At 28.5% G+C, this 21,572-nt stretch overlaps 4 protein-coding genes across 4 annotated transcripts; all 4 read left to right on the top strand.

The window, feature by feature from the left end:
* Window positions 1-5: 5 nt before the first annotated feature.
* Window positions 6-2,616, top strand: LOC111630764 (zinc finger protein 107-like; the record flags this gene model as incomplete). Its single annotated transcript, XM_023374910.1, has 2 exons — window positions 6-206; window positions 2,015-2,616. Coding segments are annotated over 2 exons (519 nt in total), but the record flags the coding sequence as incomplete, so codon positions are not given.
* A 331-nt stretch (window positions 2,617-2,947) lies between these two features.
* Window positions 2,948-12,634, top strand: LOC111630770 (zinc finger protein 33A-like). The gene is made up of 5 exons (XM_023374917.1): window positions 2,948-3,359; window positions 5,297-5,556; window positions 5,773-6,039; window positions 6,436-6,648; window positions 12,194-12,634. The coding sequence occupies exons 2-5, from the start codon at window positions 5,542-5,544 to the stop codon at window positions 12,518-12,520; spliced, it is 822 nt and encodes a 273-aa protein (XP_023230685.1). The 5' UTR covers window positions 2,948-3,359; window positions 5,297-5,541; the 3' UTR covers window positions 12,521-12,634.
* A 2,672-nt stretch (window positions 12,635-15,306) lies between these two features.
* Window positions 15,307-16,403, top strand: LOC111630763 (zinc finger protein 43-like). Its single transcript, XM_023374909.1, has 3 exons — window positions 15,307-15,445; window positions 15,673-15,954; window positions 16,302-16,403. The coding sequence occupies exons 1-3, from the start codon at window positions 15,431-15,433 to the stop codon at window positions 16,401-16,403; spliced, it is 399 nt and encodes a 132-aa protein (XP_023230677.1). The 5' UTR covers window positions 15,307-15,430.
* A 128-nt stretch (window positions 16,404-16,531) lies between these two features.
* On the top strand, window positions 16,532-19,375 carry LOC111630772. The gene is made up of 2 exons (XM_023374918.1): window positions 16,532-16,745; window positions 19,035-19,375. Exons 1-2 carry the CDS (start codon window positions 16,701-16,703, stop codon window positions 19,359-19,361), a joined length of 372 nt encoding a protein of 123 aa, XP_023230686.1. The 5' UTR covers window positions 16,532-16,700; the 3' UTR covers window positions 19,362-19,375.
* Window positions 19,376-21,572: the final 2,197 nt, after the last annotated feature.

Here is a 21,572-nt window from a genome sequence, read left to right as displayed (position 1 = left end):
CAAAAAAACCGGAGAAAGTTCATAAATGTCATAAATGCGATAAAAGTTTTGAATGGTTATCTACTTTGACATTGCACCTGACATCTCATGGAAAAAAACGACGATTCTTATGTGAAATTTGTAAGAAAACTTTCAAACATAAATATCACTTAACTAGACACATGAAGATAGTACATCCACAGAAACAAACCGAATCTTTTTCCACAGTAAGTAAAGACATTTTCTGAAGTTAATCTTTCAAAAATTCCTTCAATATTATAATGTGAATAAAGTTATGTAGCTTGTAAAAAATTTTTTAAATTTCTTCTCAGATATTTTTAGATGACTTTATTATGTGATTACTGTAAACAATTTTATTCTGTAAACTTTCATTCATAAAATAACACTGCATTGTTGTTCATTTAAAGTAAAGTAGTAATAGAAAACAAAAAGTAATTATTGTAAGTTAGTACTTTCAGTCATTCGAAAATCCGCAGCCATCAGCTTAAATTTACTGATTATAATTATTTGTAATAAGTTTAATCGTAATAATTGTTTCGAAATATATTTTCTCTAGATAATTTTTTTACAAAAACAATTTTTGTTTAATTAATGAAATTTTTTGAGCTTTAGCACTTGATTGCTTATTGTTTTTATGTTTGTTATTTGTTCTTTCCAATTGAAAATTTTTTCCCGCGCGAAAAAATTCTATCGCGATTTTAATCTACCTTTAATGACGCACTATTAACAACTTATTGTTTTTTAATCGGACTTTTTTATCAAATTTCATTCATGGTTTTAAACTTGAAATACACGGATTTTCCTTCGGTAAAGTTAATTAAAGCTACTTTCTGATGTCAAAACAACCTCCAATATTTTTTTAATTTTTTTTAATCAATATATTTTATTATATATGCGTTTAATGAAATCGGGGGGTCGGAATATTTAGTGATGCTATAAATAAATATAATAACATTACTAAATACAAAAAATAATAATAAATACGCAGTGTCAGGCAAAATAAAAATAATTATGGCGTGCTTTATTATTAATAAACAAAGTAATATAAAATTTGTAACACTTCAAATATCAAAATTTTTAACATTTTTTAAAATTAATTTGAAAATGTTCTCTTCTATCTTATTTACAAAAACAGTATAAAATACCGAAACATGATATTTTATAATTTACAATGTTTTAAAATATTTTTGTTATATAAATTCTGAATCGCTAATAAGTCTAAATCATTTAGGTAAAAAAAGAACCAAGATTTGAATAAATAGTAACATAGTTTGATTTGTGAAAAATAATCGATACATAAATAATATATCACTATTTAATACTTTTGTAAAGGGTATATTAAGTATATGTTGAAATTTTGTGCTCATTTATGGCTGACGCCTTGGGAGGTTTCCTTATTTGCATAAATGATAGCGCTGGCTATATCTAAATACATATACATGTTAACTAATATGTATAACTTGTTAAAATTTAGAAACTTTTATTCTGAAATCTATATCGGTCATGATATAGGTATTAGCCGATTTAGGATATGACCAATGCCAAATTTCGAAATTTCTGTTAGAGCAGTAAATATCAGTAGTCAAATATTATCTGCATGTTAAATACGGATAAGAATTGACTTCGAATTAAGTTTTTATTAACATTGAAATGAAACTCGATAATAACGAAATGATAAAATTTCATTAATATTAAGTTAATTGCCTACATCAATATTCGTATTTGTATTCGAAGGAAATCTACTTTTAAAAAACATTTTAAATAAATTTACTCGTAATAATTATTTCGAAATTTATGCTTTTTCACGCTAATGTTTTTTAATAATGACATTTTCTTCTGCATAGTAATTTTATTTTTCTAAAGAAATGTTACAAAAATTATAAAAATTTTTAAATATTAAAGAAGTTTAAATGTGATCTAAATTTAATTTTAATTATTTCAATTTACATAATATTTTATATTTTTCATTTACTAAATTGAACTCCTTCATTATGTTTATGATATTTACTTTTAGAAAGACACAGAACATGGCCAAGAAGTGCAATCAGATTTTTTACAGACACCGTCAATAAGTTCTGCAGCAAGAGGTTCAATTGAATCTGAACAAGTGGCTTCACAAGAAAGTATTTTCACATCAGGAGAAGCTGAAGAATTTCTTAAAGGTTTTAACATCGATTTAGAAATTAGAAAGTTTGAAACATCCTCACAACTCGAGTTATTCTCGGAAATTGAAAACGATGAAGATAAATTCGAATGTCGACTTTGTGGACAACAATTTTCTGAGGAAATTTCTTTAAATGAACACGAGAAACAATTTCACAAATCTAATTAATTTTGGACATTTAACTTTCAAATAACATAAATTCAAAAAGTCGTCAAAAATTATTAACATTTTTCTACATTGGTCTGAGACTAATGAAAATTAGACATTAGGAAAACAATATTAGTTACAGCACAGTTGAATGAAATAATATTGGAAAATTTTCGTATAAATTAATTTATTGTAGAAATTACTTCATAAAAGTACTGTACATTTGCAGAACGATACTTTTGGTACGAAACAAAATTTAAAAAGTTATTGTTTTAAATTAATTAATGGCTTTAATTGAATAAATTTACATTTACAGAATTGAATGTGTGTAGCAGATTTATATCTTATGTAACAATAGGTAGAAGTTCATTTATGAATAAATTGAAGAACATGGACTCACATTAGGTCATTAGATAACGCGAGAATTAAACGATTCGAAATAAGAATAACTAAACTATAGTAACAACAACTTGACTAAAATAAGCAACGAATATTATGCTTCTTGTTCCACTATTGTTAATTACTTATTGTGCACTATGTTTAGTTTCTTATTAAGACTTGTCACAGGATTGAGAACTGTCTCAAGAGTGAAATTTTAGATGGTAAAAATTCAAATTATTTACACTTTAGGTGACCAAACGACTCATGGAATGGTTGTTAATACAAGATATATGGATTTAAAAGTTATGGATTACATATTTGTAATTTAGTGAGTGTAACAACAAAAGAAACAGAGGACCAATCAGAAGGGTGATATTCGGAGAAAACCCTATAAAAACCCCAATCTCAAGGTCAGAATGGCTGATTCTCCTTGGAATAAGTGCTGAGAAGACTACAGAACCTCTGTCCACCAGCCAGTGCACCTGCCCAAGCTTCTCCGCCTGCTAAATAGTGTGAGTGGTAATCAGAACGTCAACCATCGCCCGTTCACCCGAAGCCTACCTCCGAATCTGTGGACTCTTTGCCGAAGAGGCTCCAGTGCCACCATCACCAGCAACACACCTCATCGGAAGTCCAACGTTCTTAGTTTTAGTTCTTCTTTTATAATGTAAGTTAAGCTAGTTGTTAAAATAAACGGTTTCGTGTAAAACACTAGTCATCATTGTCTCCTACCGCCATTACCCATATACGATTCGCCCGTAGGTTTACCTGATGCGCAATGAACTTATTGCCCCTAAAAGTCGGCAATCTTACAATTACAACATAAATGGAAACTTTTTTAAATGTTCAGTTGTTTGACATAGTTTATTTGAAAATCGTGGTTATGTGGTTATGTGATCGTGTTTATTTTTGTGTATGTTGGTACTCACACAAGTATTTCAAAGTTCTTAATGGACATAAAACGTTAATATATTCATTTTAATTTATGTACCATTATTTTATAAACGTTAATTTGGTTGCTTTGAGAATGTGTGTAAAAATTTTTTTGTTTAATTTTCGAAATATGAGAGATAATAAGAGTTGAGAAAAAAACGATAATAAATCGAACAATGTTATTAACATTTTATATGAATGATATGCATTACGCGTTTATGTAGCAATCTCATTCGATCGACGTTCTCTTCACATAGTTGCATATAAACATTTTCATTCAGAGTGACAGCAATGGTTTCGTGCCAAGTGAAAAAGTCACTAATCGACATTTACACATAAATCAAGTTTTTGATTTCTTTGTTCCTGATACATATCCCTACTATGAATATCTCATTTAAATGATAATCGTTTTTTTAGGCAGTGTGCAAAATTTTAGTATTTTCCTAAATATATTACTGAAATATAAGCAATTAAAAACTGAAAATGTCGCTTTCAAAGCTTTTTTTTCATTCGACATTGTAATCGCTCTTAGATCTATCAAGCTTAAAATTTAAACTCGGAAGTATTTATATAAAGGTATAATATTATATTATATAGCCTATATATACGCCTATAGTGTATACCAAAGAAGTATAAACATCTTAAAAAATACGTCAATTTTCTTCAAAATTCAATAATATACAGACTATTTTGGCACAGTCAACTTTCTTATAGATTTATCTTCATATTGCAAATACAGTTCAGAAAATAAGCCACTTACTTTCTGAACTGAGCAATGTTTTTAAAAAATTATATTTGTTTACATTACCTAGATTTTACCCAGGGTAATACAATCAGTGCTCATATTTTAATCCAATTATATTTTAATCTCAATTTTAATCCAAAAATTCAAACGTAAAATAGTAACAACACAACTGAACTAAAGCCATTATATCGCCTATATCATAGGATTATTGTAACGAGTATACAGTTATTGTAATTTCTACATTTTTCGCAAATACATGTATAATGTATTTGTATTAAACAAACATCTGTGCACTCACGAACATTCTTTTTTAGATATATACTACAGCTAATCTAAAGCACAGTTCAAGTTTACAAACATAATTAGCAAACCATATTTTTAGTTATCTCGACAGATTCATAGAAATTATCGCTGTAAAGCTTTTTCTACTGATGAATGTATGCGACTAGTTTGTTAAAAATGACACCGTGGAAGTCAAGGGTACAATTTTATATGTAAAACATAATAAAATTTACGATTTCGTAAAACATATGAACTGACCATATTGATATTTAAAATCGGTTAATTTAATATTGAAACGGAAATATTTTAAAATTACGTAAGAATTTTTTAAACAGATAGAAAGCATTCCAAATATAAGTTATATTTACAAAATTCTTAAAAGTAAAAGCACATTAATGATCCATATACTGTACTTTTGAAAAATGTTTATTAATCATAAACTGATATCAATATTTTCGGAGCAATTCAGACTTAAATACGAATTAAATTTTAAATTTTAGACAAAAATTTAAAATTTGTTAAAATTATATTTAAAATTCTTTCATTAGATTTTCAAAAAATAATAAATAATATTCGTTTTGCAAATTTGGTGCTAAAAATGTAATTTAAAGTTTTAAAAATTAATTGGAAACTTTTATTTTCAGGTTTTTTTCTCGTCATTAAAAAATGTGGTTAAAAAGGCAATATAATGTAAGTAGTCAACAGGCTGCAATTTTGAAATTTTTCCTCAACGCTATTACTACAATAACGCTATTTAATTTAGTGCACATTTAATATGACAATCTGAATAAACAATTGCCAAATTTCACATTATTGTAGTGCATTCTTGGTTTTTCATCTTTTAAAAATTTATGAAGTGAATTTAAAATTTGGACTATTAATTCTATAAATGCAATTAGAAAAAGTAAGTGAAACGTTCAATCTGTTTTGTATTGCATTGTTATTTGGTAACCCTTGTTATTCAAAATTATAAAAAATGAAAAATTTAAAACTTTACGTCATATCGAAAAAATACATGAATTTTACTATTTTGATTAAACATAAAGAAAAAGTATTTTTGAAAAAAATAAATCGAATCTTAATGATATATAATAATTTACATAACAAATACTTTTTAAAGGACCAAACAAAGATACACGAATGTACTTTTTGTGAAAATAAATTTCGTACAAAATGGGAGTTAGAAGTTCACATGAGGTCTCATACTGGTGAAAAACCGTTTGAATGCAATATTTGCGGAAAAAAATTCTCCCAGTCTGGAAATTTATTAGTTCACAAAAAAATACATTTTGAAGAAAGACCATTCAAATGCAACTACAAAGACTGTACATACACTGCGAAAAGGAAAGATGTTTTGATAGAACATGTCAATCGAACACATCTAAAAGTAAGAGCTTCTGTATTTATTATTGAATGAATAATGTTTACTTTTTAATAATAATTGAATAAATATTTATAAAATAGAATATATCATAATTATTAAATTAAAGTATAAAATATAATATTATAATAAATTATAAAACACATTTAATTATTATAAATAAGAGTGGTACTTTACAGTAAAACATCAAAAAATATACTTGTTATATATTATTCCTAAACACCGTAAATATTAATTATGAAATAACTTATCTTTCATTAAGCGTAAAAAATATGTAGAAAATTTTAAAAAATTTACAAGAGACATTAAAATTTCACATCAGTTTTAAAATATTAATATACTACATTTCTGTTTTAATGTGTAATAAATAGCTAATGTAACTTATAAATTTATAATACTTAGATTTCACCAAAAAAACCGGAGAAAGTTCATAAATGTCATAAATGCGATAAGAGTTTTGAATGGTTATCTACTTTGACATTGCACCTGACATCTCATGGAAAAAAACGACGATTCTTATGTGAAATTTGTAAGAAAACTTTCAAACATAAATATCACTTAACTAGACACATGAAGATAGTACATCCACAGAAACAAACCGAATCTTTTTCCACAGTAAGTAAAGACATTTTCTGAAATTAATCTTTCAAAAATTCCTTCAATGTTATAATGTGAAGAAAAGTTATGTAGCTTGTAAAAGATTTTTTGAAATTGTTTCTCAGATTTCTTTTGGTGACATTATTAGGTAATTACTGTAAATAATTTTATTCTGTAACCTTCATTCATAAAATAACACTTCGTTGTTCATTTAAACAGAAGTAGTAATAGAAAACAAAAAGTAATTATTGTAAGTTAGTACTTTCATTCATTCGAAAATCAGCAGCCATAAGCGTGAAATTTACTTATTACTTAATATTTATAATAAGTTTAATCGTAATAATTGTCTTGAAATATATTTTTCTCTACATAAGTTTTTTTGCAAAATCATTTTCTGTTTAATTAGTGAAATTTTTCGAGCTTTAGCACTAATTGCTTATTGTTCTTTTGTTTGTCATTTGTACTTAGCACTTAAGAACAAAATTGCTACAGTGAACTTATCACACAGGAACAATTTGTAAGATGAAAAAGTAGATTTGGTTTTTTATCTATACTAATATTACGAAGAGGTAAAGTTTGTAAGTTTGAATGTAGCGGGTAATCTCTGAAACTACTTATCCGATTTGAAAAATTGTTTCATCAATATTTAGAATAGACCTTCGGGTGGACATAGGCTGTATATTATTTCGTTAAACATTCATATAAATTAAAAAATATCATAATAGGTAAGAATTATATTTTTTTTGTGTCAGCGGCTGGCAAGGGGCAAGAGGCGTACGTATACGAGATAGGTACCCGCGCGGCGCAGTCTCGTGGTCGGCGAGATACTCGGTGCACGTGTCCGAACTTGTAGTATGTAAAGTTGACACGGGGAACGCATGCGCATAAGTTGGCTTTATTCGAACTCTTAGTCTTAATGTTCGATATTATGTTCGAATTTATATTTATGAATGACTCGAGAAGATCCAACTTATTTTGAAATTTAGCGAAATAGAAGAGCCCAGAAGGAATTACGAAAACGTTCGTTATTTATAACTTAGTGGTACTACGCATTGGTTTTTGGTTGCTGTGAATCTTAATTATCCCAGTGTGGTCAGCGGATATCTAAAAACTTTTTAGTTAGTCTCGGAAGAGGGGGACCTAATTCTTGCATCCAGTGAAAACTGGTAAGGTCGGCTATAATCTAATGATCTTAATCTTTCCTATCGTTTTTGTTCGAACAACTCCGGGCTTATCTGCTCTTATATTATAAAAACAAATGCATTTTGGAATTACATGCTACTAATCAGTCTTAATTTTATGGCGTATCTACTTAATATATCACAGAACATATCAATACTTATTTATATTTTACAGACGCGTAAAACTCACAAAAAGCTTGAAAAAGAATTATCTATAGTATAACTAATGGTAACTCACAACGTAAGGTAAAAATAGAAAAAGGAAAACGAATAAATAAATAAATATAATAACTTGAATGAATATTAATAAAAAAATAATACATAAGCAGTCTAGTGCCAGGTGATTCCGCACAGTATGAAAAGTTTACAAATTTTCGCATGCTTTTTTATTAATATAGGCCTATAAAGTAATATTATATAATATAGTTTCTTTTAAACCCTCAGCTAGGGGCGCCAAGAAACTAAGTGTTGGACGTGCAGAACGTAGTAGTTTCCTGTTTTCATAAATCAATTTTGGAAAAATTATAGTTATTTTTGTGGTTTTATGATGTTAGGTGAGTAATACATTGTGTTTTTGAAGTCTTCATTGAAAAAATGCTGCTCGAAATATGTCATTTTTATTTATTTTCTCGAAATTTTAATTAAAAAAGCATCAAATTTCGAAGCTTTTTGTACAAAATGTAATTAAGCCTATTGCTATCTAAGCTTTGATTCGCTCTCACGTATATTTCTTTTTAACTGTCTCAAGCAATAAATATTTTGTCACCACCCCAGGCATTAAATATTTCGGAAAAGACCGTCCCCTATTATTGTAAATCAATTAGCGGTAAGTGGATCGTGAAATTTAAGCTCTGATTCACCTTCCTTTAAGTGGGTTGACTTTGTTTAAGGCAATAAGTGTATTTTCACAAACCCTAGGCCAAAAATTTTTCAGTAAACACATTACCTAACATTCTACAGAACTAGAGGTAAAAAAGCAGATTATTTGCTGATAGCATTAATAGTGTGAGGACCGCATTCGCGGGAATACTTTATTATAAAATTATTATAAACTAGCTGCAAGATCCCGCTTCGCTGGGTTTTTATTTGTATGTAATAGTATAGTCTTTTTATACATATAAAAGACTGTTTTTCTAAGTAATCTAGAATCTAGCTGCAAGGACCCGCTTCGCTGGGCAAAAAGTAACGATAGTGAAGATTAAGATAATTACATTATAGCTAATCTTACCCGTTTTCACAGAATGCAAGAATTAGGTCCCCCGTTTTCAGACTAATTAGAGAATTTTTACGTTTAGTCAAACGAACTATTTTCAACGTTTCTGGAACGTTTACAATCGTTCTATAATCGAACCAATATTCGAATTTTATGTTCGAATTTAATTCGAACAATTTCGAACAAAACATTCGAAATAGAAAGCCACTTTCAACCACTTTCAAGCCCATATCTCCCGCACCCTTATAGCTATCGAGACGCAACCCCTCAGGTGCACGAATGGAGACTTGGGGCTACCACCACATACAAACACCATTCACGTGCGATGTGTAGTTTTGGCGGAAAAGTGAAATATAGGGACATACATGTCCATTTATATATATATATATAGATTATTATAACATTTTGTTGTTCGAGAAAAAGATAATTTTCCATTTCGAAAAATTATTGATCAACTCAGAGATTAAAATGTTTTCCTCGGACTTAGTTCCTTGTTTAAAATGACACGTCATGTGTGCGTCACTCGGAAGTAACGAGTGAAACTAGAACATTGGGCCCGAAGTACTAAAACTCCGGGTAGAGTCATGGGAAAAACCAAGCAGAGACCCCCTTTTAAACAGCGAGTGTGAACTTTTATGTGCGGGTGCGTGTGTCCCACTATCGCCACTTCTTAACTCTTTCTTAGGACCTGAACTTCAATTAGCACCGGAAATTTTTACCGAACTTGAACTAGAACCCAAACTCAATTAAATCCTGAATCCCTTTGGGCAGCCTAAGGACGAACCTACATCAAGGATCTACTCGAACTCCAGGTATTAGTCGCGGCGCGGAAGTTTTATAAGCTCTCTCTCTCTCTCTCTCTCTTTCCTGATATGATAAACTTACCCCTTGAGGTTTAGTTGAGCTAACGAGAAAGCTAGCTCCTCAGTCTTAAATCTCGTAAATAGCCTCTTTGAATAAACGGATATTTGTTAAATTAATAGCCTTTGGGAGTGTACTTCTTCCGGGTATCTCCCTTCATCTCCATTCCAACCCTAATCCTCCACAGACGCGACCGCTCACGGGAACAAGACGGAAATTGCGACCATCTAGGTTAGGGGTGTCCAACCTTTTTGTTTCTCTGGGCCACATTGGAAGAAGTCAAAGAGTTTTGGGCCACAAGTATATATAATATATACTTGTGACCCAATATACAAGTATATTTAAGTATTAACATGTCTAGATTATAATAATAAGTATTAAAACTTTATCACGAAACAGGATATTTTAAAAAATTACTTCTGCAGACACTTACAATTTTTACTTAGAAATAGATAAATTCATTTATTTGATAAAACGCAAATATTTGATTTACTTGAGTCTCTGATTAATAAAAAGCGACTAAACACCATTTTAAAGTGCATTTTTATTCAACTAATATTTATAAATGATATGTAGCCCCAAAAGTAGCCAAAGCGCCAAATGATATTTTTTTACGTTAAACTAAAAAAAGTAGCCACATTTGGCACAATGTAGCCAAATCTTGCAACGCTGGAAGGAATACTAAATAAAGCTGGAGTTTTGACTCAAAGGATTATAGAGTCAAATTCGGAAAAAGAAGAAAAATGACAAATGATAAAGAAGTGAGAAAAGTTGGAAAATTAAGACTCAATATTTGCCTAACATAAGAACTATTTAACCTTTCTGACAACTTTTTATATTTTGTCCTTTCTTTCCTTCCACCAAATTTGGGTCTATAATCCTTTGAGTCACAACTCCAGCTTTATTTAGTAATCCTTCCTCATTCACACATCTCCAAGTACATGAAAATATTTCATTTCCACTCAAAACTAAAATATGAATAAAGGTTTATGGCTTTGTGAAACGTCTTTTCTGAATTTATACAGTTGAAATAAATAAATAATAAAAAATTAAAACATTTGTCAATTTGTCGATTTGTTTACACTTTTATTGGGCCATATTGGAACTTGCCTTGGGTTGCATGCGGCCCGCGGGCCGCGGGTTGGACACCCCTGATCTAGGTTTCTTTATATACTTAGAAGACATAGTCGTGTCAGTCCTGACAGAATTTGTCATTGCGGTTTTTGCTGATGCGAGATCGACTCTTCGGTTCTGTGGTGCCGAAGCATAAGGGGGTCTTTCGGCATTGTCACAATAGGAAATTTTTCAACACAGTTAATTTGTTAAAACTTGGTTTTAACAAACTAACAGTGTTGTAAGAAAAGGAAGGGAATTTTGTAATTTAAAAATTATATCTTAACTTCTTGTGTCTTAAAAAAAATTATGTCTTATCCTGAAGAACAGTAGAAGCTGTTCTTCAGGTTAAGACATAATTTTTTTCTCTCAACGTAGAAGACTAAACTGAAAGACTAAACGTAGTTGCACTACGTTTAGTCTTTCAGTGTATTAAATTCAGTGAACATTTCAAACATTGTTATAAATATTTTTATATATTTCGATTTTTTAACAAAATGTTCGAACCGTTTTAAATTCGAATTTGTTATTGCATATTGGTTCGATTATAGAACGATTGTAAAAGTTCCAGAAAATGTATCAAATTGAAAACAGTTCGTTTGATTCTGAGCAATTATCACCGTTCTCGGCGGTAGGTGTTAAATAACAATTACTATGGTTCTTGAAATAATGAATATAAATGCGGTTTATAGTATAAATTTTTCCGTCATCAAATAAAACAAATAAAAAATATATCAAGTAAAACAAATTTTTTATCTGTGAAACTTTGTTGCATTACCTGTAAAGCCAGTATAACAAGTCCTGGTAATAGAAAATACGTACTTGCAGACGGAAACATTTATATTGTAATAATTCAAGGATATTGAAGCATATTAAATAAATGCGGTTTATTTGCAAAATCCCTGTGGGCAACGTCGCGGGTAACAGCTAGTATTGTATATAAGGATTATCGTTTTAAACTATATTCCATCAAACAGAAAATTAGAATACTTTACTATTTAAAAGTGCTCACTTTCATTGATTACAATAGTAAATTAAAAAATAAATTATAAATTCCATTCTATAAATTTATCTTCAGTAAATTAATTTTTTGAATGATGCAGCTGACCTTAATTATGATTTGAATATACAGTGATAGTCATTTTAGTTTAATTAACTGAATCAGATTATATTATATACATTTTTGAATTCTTAGGCAACCGTTGAATATATTCAAGATGTAGAATATGACATTGTAGAGAAAAAGCAGAAAGAATCAATGGAAAAACCATCAATGAGTGATAAAAAATCTCAATCAGTAGAATATGAAGAAGCTGTTGTGGAAACCCTTAGTATCAGTTCAGAAAATACTGAAATTATGAATAGAGACGAATATTTAAACATGAACGAACTGGAAGATTTACCAGAATTGGAAATTTTTTCAGAAGTGATAATTGAAGGAATCGAACTAGAATGTCACGTCTGTGAAGAGAAATTTGACAACGAAGTAGCTCGTAGAGAACATGAAGCGAAATTTCATTAATTTGCAAAGCATACGATTTGGTAACGATGTTACAAACGTTTTAAATCATGCATTCTTTTTTTGTTTGTTATAAAAATATTTTTGATGTTTTGCATGCAGAAAATCAGATTAGTAATTAGGTTTTGTATATCTTTTTATTTTCAAAATTGAAATTAAATGAAAATATGAATAAATTTGTGTTGTACTCATTTATTTTATTCAAGTCAGGAATTCAGTAAAAATATATTTATAAAATTACGTTTAAAATTTCTATAAAGCCTGTTTTTTTATTGTGTTTTCCATTCATCTTTTTATGTTCTTCAAATAATCTATAGTTGTATTTACTTTTGACCGAATTAACGTAAATAGTCACTGTCTTTTTACGTTTCTATTGTATTTACATTTTAAACACTTTCAAACTAGTTCAACAGAAAAAGAAAATGAAATCGTTTGAAAATGCATAAAATTATTCTAAAATAAGGACAAACAAGTCGAATTGCTGATAAAAAATACAACAATGTTGAATTAGCCCACCTTATTTCAGAAGTCATATGTGAGAACATCTTATTGTTGCATAATTGCATAAAATCGTGTTTATAATATTTTTCACATACAAATGTTATCCAAACAATGAACCGAGTTGCAAAAAATTTAAGTCAATTTAAACATTCTGACTATTTGGATAACATTCAAATCGTTTTTAGTTTTTCTTTGGTGAAGATAAGCTTCGCTGTTGAAAACGGTATAAACATGACTGTATTCAAATCTTTAACATTTCGATTTGAAATTCCGTGATTATCTTCACAAAAAACGAAAAGACTTTTAAGTATAAAATTTCAAAAAAATATTTCCTCAAAAATTGATGAAACTTTATGGATTAATTCTACAGAAATAACCGCCGTTTTTTGCCTGGTTCGCATTTAATCAGACACAAAATCTTATCTTCGTATTCTTTATTTACTTATTTACTATGCATTTCGGGTGTAATATTTTCGTGTAACTTGCACCCCTCTTCAGGTTTTTTACATTTTTATAAATTGGTAAATTCAATTATTACATTTGTTATTACGGTAAATTATAACAATAGTTATTTGGATATATTTATACAATAGTTAACTAACCTGTTTTAAATTTAGACCTACCTTAAATTTCCTGCAGCGCTTTTAGATATATAGATGAATATACAGATATTTTAATTTTCCTTATTCCAGATGTAAGATGAAAACAGAAAAGGGTTTATAGCTATTTTAATGATTTTTTTTCAATTTTCATTGAAAAAATCGTTGCGTCAAATATTTGCGTTTTTAGATTTAAAAAACAAATTGAAATTACTTCTTCAGTCTGTTCGTAAACTTTCTATTGTTGGTGCACTACTTACAAACTGTGTACACTTGTTTATACGGTAGTGCAACATCAAATAATTTTAATTCTTAATATTCAACTTGGACAAACATTTGAATGAAATCAAAAATAAATAAAATTTAGCTTTAATTCATTGTTTCCATATTTAATTCTAATAACAATCTTCTATCCTCTGTCATGCTTCACTCTTGCTTCTCTCTTTTCTCTCTATATCTAAAATATAAAATTAATAAATTTTTTTTTATTTTATTTGTTGAATTTTCATAGAAAACCATTATTATTGATAAAAATAATTGAATCGTTCTATATATTTTAGTCATTAAATAATTTGTGTAATCATAAAATACAACCAATAAAATAAGAAAGATAAAAATAAATGTACAATATTCTATAAGGAAACAAAATAAATTTTAAAATATCATAATGTATGAAATTTATTAAGCGCAGAGACCATTTTAATTTCTTACGAAATCTTTCGCGGACACCCTACCATTCTCCACGCTCCCCAAATTAATTTTATTTTACCACAAACACCAGCAGTGATTCCCAAAACCACAGATGCCCATAGCAAACTCTTTGAGAAACATATTTTCAAATACACAAGGCTATTATATACTGTATATATGTTACGACAGAGTTCGACAACTTAGATAAAATTATTCGCTCATAAAACTACCCAAATACAGACAAGATTAAATATTGCAATACTAAAACACAGTCAACTCTCAGCATTAATTTTGTAATAAGCAATAACTAACTGACTAACCTTTACATACAAACAAAAATTTGAAACACTTTTACTCATACATTAAACTTTTTCTAGAAATTTTAACAGGGACGAATGTTGTGCAAAATATTTGGGCAAGCTGACTTTATACTACAAACAATAGGCCTACTCTAGCACTTAACAATAAACAAAAACGTAATTTGGTGTGAATAAAAAATATTAACTATTATAGAGCAAATTATATCAACACAAACACTCACTTACTTTATAAATATAAAATTGAGGTACGTGAAATAATATAAAGTTTACTTGCAAATGTGTTAGAGTGTTGTTGATTGAAGGGAATCATCCCAATAAGCTTTCACTTAAAGGTAAAGTCTTCTCCTCTTTTGGATCAATCAAAAACATTTAACTGAAGCATCTGTTTCATAGCTTATCATATTTGAAAAAACCATTATCTATATCAATAATCTTATTGTTTTTAGTTTTAATTGCTATATTTATTGTCTATAGAATGTGTTCTTGGTATGTGTTTTGATATATCTAGAACGAATTGATTAGATTCTGATTGATTCATACGAAAAGATTTGTCACGGTTTTTGTTGGTTTCGACTAAAACCGAGTTATTACTGTATTGGTGTTTAATTAAGTAGCTTACGGTTTTTTTAATAATAAGAAATAATTTCAGTCGGAATTTTTGTCTTTTTAAGCTAAGAAATAAGCACAATACGTCAATGTGACAAAACAATTCCTAGATTTTACATTATTGTGGTGCATTCTTGCTTTTTCGTCTTTTCAAAATTTATAAAGTGAATTTAGAATTTTAATTACTTATTTTTTAAATGCAATCAGAAAAGGTAAGTAAAACTTGTAATGTGTTTTGTTACGCGTTATTTTTAATTAATAGACGACACTTGTCATTCGAAATTGTAAAAAATAAAAAATGTAAAATTTTACTTTTTATCGAAAAATACAAAAACTGTATTTTACTATTATATTTTGATATAAAGAAATAATATTTCTGAAAATATTAATGACGAACCTAATAATCTGAAATGCTTTACACAACGAATATTTTTTTAAGGATGAAAAAAAGAAACTTGAATGCCCTGAATGCAACCAAATATTTCTATGGAAATCGCAGTTAGATGTGCACTTGAGAAGCCATACTGGTGAGAGACCGTTTCGATGCGATATTTGCGGTAAAAAATTCTCCCAGTCTTGGAATTTAGCAATTCACAAAAGAATACATTCGGAAGAACGACCTTTCAAGTGCAACTGTGGATACGCTACAAAAAGGAAATTTGATCTGTTATCACATGTCAAACGATTACATCCACATGCAATCGCTTCTGACATTATTACTGTAAGAATTATGTTTATGTTTATTTTTGCATTTAAGTGCATAAATATTTTACGAAATAAAATATAACAAATTTATTAACTTAAAGTATAAAATATAATATTATGATGGACTATATAACTCATTTAATTATAAATTAAAACATAATTTACAGTGAAAGATTAAAATATATACTTGTTATATCTCTACCGTAAAAATCGTAAATATTAATTATGAAATAATTTATTCAATAATAACAAATTATAATGCATACAAAATATAACGAATTTACAAAGTATATTAATATTTTAATTTTCTTTTTAGAATGTAATAAACAGCAAATAGTAATTTTCAAATCATTTGATACTTAGATTCCCCGGAAAAAATCGAAAGAAGATCATAAATGTGACCAATGCGGTAAAAGTTTTCCATGGTTATCCACTTTAACAAGACATCTAATCTCTCATANATAATTTATTCAATAATAACAAATTATAATGCATACAAAATATAACGAATTTACAAAGTATATTAATATTTTAATTTTCTTTTTAGAATGTAATAAACAGCAAATAGTAATTTACAAATCATTTGATACTTAGATTCCCCGGAAAAAATCGAAAGAAGATCATAAATGTGACCAATGCGGTAAAAGTTTTCCATGGTTATCCACTTTAACAAGACATCTAATCTCTCATAGAAAAAGTCGACCGTTTTCATGCGATATTTGTAAGAAAACGTACAAACATAAATGTGACTTTAAAAAACACATGAAAATAGCACATCCACAGGAACAAACCGCATCTTCTTCCAAGGTACGTAAAGCAATTTTCTGAAATTAATCATTTAAAATTTACTTAAATATTATAATGTAAGGAAAGTTATTCAGGTTGTAAAAGATTTTTATAATTCCTTATCAGATTTTTTTAGGTGACTTTATTACGTGATTACTGTAAATACTTTTATTCTGTAACCTTTATTCATTTAACAAACAACACAGCATTGTTCACGTAAAGTATTAACACAAAATAAAAACGAATAATTTGAAATTTGTACTTTCAGTCATTTGATAATCAGCATCAGTCTTTCTATACCTCTATAAACGGTAATTTCAAAATAATACGATTTAAGATGTACAGTATATTTTCAAATTTGAAATTATTTATGCTATATCTGATGATTTTTAATTACTGTTGTCATTATCTATATTTCTTTTCTAAACAGCAAGGTAAATTTTGGAGAAAATCGAAACGACAAAACTTTTTCCCTGTGAATTTTAATAAGCTATACCACTAGTAAAATTACTATTAAAAGGAAATCTACCATCGTAAATTATTTAGAATGAATTTAACTGTAATAATTGTTTCAAAACTTTCTTTGTTTTAGATAAATTTTTCTTCAGAAACAATTTCCATTTAATTAATTAATGAACTTTTAGAATTTCATTACTTGATTGCGTATTGTTTTTCTTCTTGATTCTTCTGAATGAAAAAGTAATTTGATTTTTATACATCATTAAAAAATGCATTTTGAATTACATGCTGCTAATCAGTTTTAATTTTATAGTAAATCTACATAAGATATTACAGAACAAATTAATACTTATTTATATTTTACATACGCGTAAAATTCACAAAAAGATTAATCAAGAATAACCTATAGTATAACTAATGGTAACTAATATCGTAAGGTAAAACTAGAATAACGAAAATTAATAGATAAATATAACAAGTTAAATAAAAACTAATAAAAAAATGATAAATGGGCAATCCGGTGCCAGGTGATTTTGCGTCCTATGTAAAGATTGCAATTGCGCCTGTTATCGTACAAATTAGATACTTTTAAAAATGAAATTTAAGTATAAATATACATAATAAATTGTTTGCACACTATGAAAAGTTTACAAATTTCGACACGCTTTGTTATTCATATACAAAGTAATATACAATCTGTAATTTTTCTATAATCACCGCCTTTGTTAACTCTCTTTTAAAACCCATATTTAGACGCGATAGCAATCTATTATAACGTTTGACATGCGGAAAACAGTCATTCTGTGTATTCATAGATAAATTTTAAAAAACGATTCTTTTATTGCGGGTTTTGTGATTTTAGGTGAGTAATATATTTTGTTTCATTAAAAAGTTACTCAAAATATATCATTTTATGTATTTTTTAAACGAAAACAAAAAAGTAGTAATTTTCAGGAACTTTAATTAAAGAATCGTGAAATTAGAAGCGTGTTTTACAAACTAAAAAGTCTGTTGATATCAAACATTCGCTTTTTTGCATATGTCATTTAACTGTGTCAACCAAAAAATGTTTTCTTACCACTCCGGTTCTTAAATATTTCGAAACAGACCGTCCCCTACCATTGTAAAGCAAATAGAAGTAAATGGGTAGTATGGAAATGGTAAAATCTCAGCTCCGATTCTCTTTTTTTTCGTTTAGATAAAAGTAAAATAAAAAGTATTAAATGCAACAAAATATTCAACAATCTGTATGAAACGATCGATGTAAAAAAATAAAAAACCAATACAAATAGATGAGTCAACAGCAACGTCATATGTCGTCAATAACAGTAAAAATTGTATTGAGCAAATGCAAACTCAATATGCCACTAACTGCCACGATTAGACGCGTGGTGACTATTGTTTCCCAGCGAACTTTNTTTCGAAAATCGGGTTTTATAGTTCGGTTCTAAACTTTCGTTTATGTTAATAAATGTCCTTAAATTAGTTATATCTGATTCTGCATTCCCCCTCCTGAGAGGTTCATTCCTGGACTAAGGAGTGACTCTTACCCTCGCGCCTTAATCATTCATTCATTTCATCTCAAACAGCAGTATGTCCGACAAAACACACCTGGTGGCAGGACTCTACTCAAAAAAGTAAGTAATAAATCTTTACGGCCCCGAACCCCACAATTAATTACAACAATAAATTTAAAAAATAAATTATAAAGTCCATTCCATAAATTTATGATCATAAAATGATTTTTTGAATGATGCAGTTGACCTTAATTATGATTTGAATATATAGTGATAGTCATTTTAGTTTAATTAACTGAATTAGATTATATTATATACAGTTTTGAATTCTTAGGCAAGCGTTGAATATATTCAAGATGTAGAATATCACATTGTAGACAAAGAGCAGAAAGCATCAATGGAAAAACCATCAACGAGTTGTCAAAAATCTCAATCAGTAGAATATGAAGAAGCTGTTGTGCAAACCCTTAGTATCAGTTCAGAAAATAGTGAAATTATGAATAGAGACGAATATTTAAACATGAAAGAACTAGAAGATTTACCAGAATTGGAAATATTCTCAGAAGTGATAGTTGAAGGAGTCGAACTAGAATGTCACATCTGTCAAGAGAAATTTGACGACGAAGTATCTCGTAGAGAACACGATGCAAAATTTCATTAAGTTGATTAATCACTTCTGAATATTAATTTGCAACAGATACAATTTTGTAATAATACTACTAAAAGATTTAAATCTTGNGCAGAGAACACGAAGCAAAATTTCATTAATTTGCAAAGCATGCAATTCGGTAACGATGTTAATAAACGAATTAAATCTTGCATTTATTTTTTATTTATTATACGTGTGAAATCATGTTACTACCAGAAACCATGACAATAGGTATTTGACCAAAATGGTCGATATATAATTCAATAAAATATTTATTTATTATAAAAATATTTTTGATCTTTTGCAGGCAGAAAATCGAATTAGTAAATAAGTCCTGTAAATATCTTTATTTTTAAAATTAAAAATAATAGAAAATATAAATAAATTTGTGTTCAACTCAATCATTTTATTCAAGTCAGCAATTTATTAGAAATACATTTATTGTTTGAATATTTATTTATTTAGCATTCTGGTACAAAGACCCTGATGTTAGGATAGAACAAAACAAAACAAAAGTATACATAACCTTACAAAATAATATAAACATGTTCCACAGATATATCCATCAATTGCAGTAGCATATTATATTAATAGAAAATTACACAATTCATAAATCATTCTAAACTAAATTCAATAAAAAAAACTTAAAGAACTACATGGGAAAACTATCCGGAACAAATTAACAACCAACTAGGTTAAATCTTACCTAGAAAGAGAAAAAGCAACAGTTTATATCACTCTTTCAAAAAGAAATCGGATAGTCTCCCAAGCAGTCCAAGCAACCCCAGGTTAAATAATAGGCAGACCACGCCCCAAGATGAAATTTACATAAAATAACCACTATTTTCGCTTTAAGCCAGCCTTAAAAAATAAATCAAAATCAGAAATAAGTTTTTTAAACTGATTAAATGAAAAACAGGGAACCCCAAATGTCTCCAAACGTAATTTTGGCAAAAAAAGTACAAACAGCGATAATATGAAACGCATCTAATGGCGAGTCAGGTACTGTACACCACATATACATCTGTCCCTTCTAGAAAAAGAAAAAAACAACAGTTTATATCCTTCTTTCTAAAAGAAATCGGATAGTCTCCCCTTGTTTGAATATAAAAGTGAAATTAAAATTAGAATAAAACATATTTTTCTTTATTATATCTTCCAATTTAAATATTTATGTTCTTCAAATTATGTTTAATTATATTTACGTTTAATCGAAATAACGTATATTGTTTCTGTCTTTGTACGTTTCTATTGTATTTAAATTGTATGAAAACTTTGCAATTTGACACCTGTCCAGATAAATATGTGATAGCTTTTTGGTACAAAATTTTCAAAAATATTATTTTCAGTGACGCAATGTTAATGTTTAATAAGAGTTCTTATTTTGCAGTGTACAAACACGTAAATCCATGTTATTTTTAATAAAACATTTGTCACTTAATGTAGCAAATTTGGGTTTTACTTCAATTTTTCGTGTCCGTATAAATTTGAAACGAATCTTAACATAATCCTGAAAACACTCGGCATTCGTAGAGACGCATTTGGACAGCAACAACACCACAATGTATAATTTGATCGACATTCATTCAACAAACTTATTAAATATTAAACGAATCAAGTGGATAATTCTGAAAGATAAAATTTTTTATTACGTCCGGAAATCTGGTCAAAACATGGCAAATTCTGGCTGTTGTCTGACAAAATCCTGTACTTGTAGGATCCATAAAGAACCGTTTTTTAGCTATTTCGGTAATCGATTGATAGCAAATAAACTTTCCCAGTTCTTGCAGAAGATCCTAAAATAAACTCCGTATTTAGTGGATCTGACTACCTATAATTGCAATCTGCGGAGTTACATTTAAGAGAAATTGTAAAGGAAAAGCAAGAGAGCCATCACCGACTTCAAAGAAGACATTTTAAGTGTTCTTTGTGAAATTGAAGAATAAAATAGGAGGTTACACCGTTGAAAAAAATGATCGAAAATTTAAAAACATGATTACAATTAGTGATTCGCGGCAAAGATTAAGTAAGATATTTTCTGCTAATAGATAGCGCTTCATTTAATGTCATGTATGCTACCATTAGAGTTTGTGATAATGTATAGCTTAGTGTCGATGTGTCGATTCTAGGGTTTAAGTTACACTCCTACAGTCTTTGGTTCAGATCGGTTTAAGTATAAAGATCTGTACCTTGGACAAACCTACAAGTATAGAGTATTATGTA

The sequence above is a fragment of the Centruroides sculpturatus genome, unplaced genomic scaffold, assembly GCF_000671375.1.
Source record: "Centruroides sculpturatus isolate CEXI.00-Female unplaced genomic scaffold, Cexi_2.0 scaffold638, whole genome shotgun sequence".
Taxonomy (NCBI): domain Eukaryota; kingdom Metazoa; phylum Arthropoda; class Arachnida; order Scorpiones; family Buthidae; genus Centruroides; species Centruroides sculpturatus.
Note: the sequence above shows the minus strand (reverse complement) of the source record. Positions and strands in the feature narration are given on the sequence as shown.

Coding starts and splice junctions, on each gene's coding strand:
- LOC111630772 (XM_023374918.1), top strand. CDS start 16,701: ATGAAAATAGCACATCCACAGGAACAAACCGCATCTTCTTCCAAG. Junction 16,746..19,034: donor AAACCGCATCTTCTTCCAAG/GTACGTAAAGCA, acceptor TTGAATTCTTAG/GCAAGCGTTGAATATATTCA.
- LOC111630770 (XM_023374917.1), top strand. Junction 6,040..6,435: donor TCAATCGAACACATCTAAAA/GTAAGAGCTTCT, acceptor TATAATACTTAG/ATTTCACCAAAAAAACCGGA. Junction 6,649..12,193: donor AAACCGAATCTTTTTCCACA/GTAAGTAAAGAC, acceptor TTGAATTCTTAG/GCAACCGTTGAATATATTCA.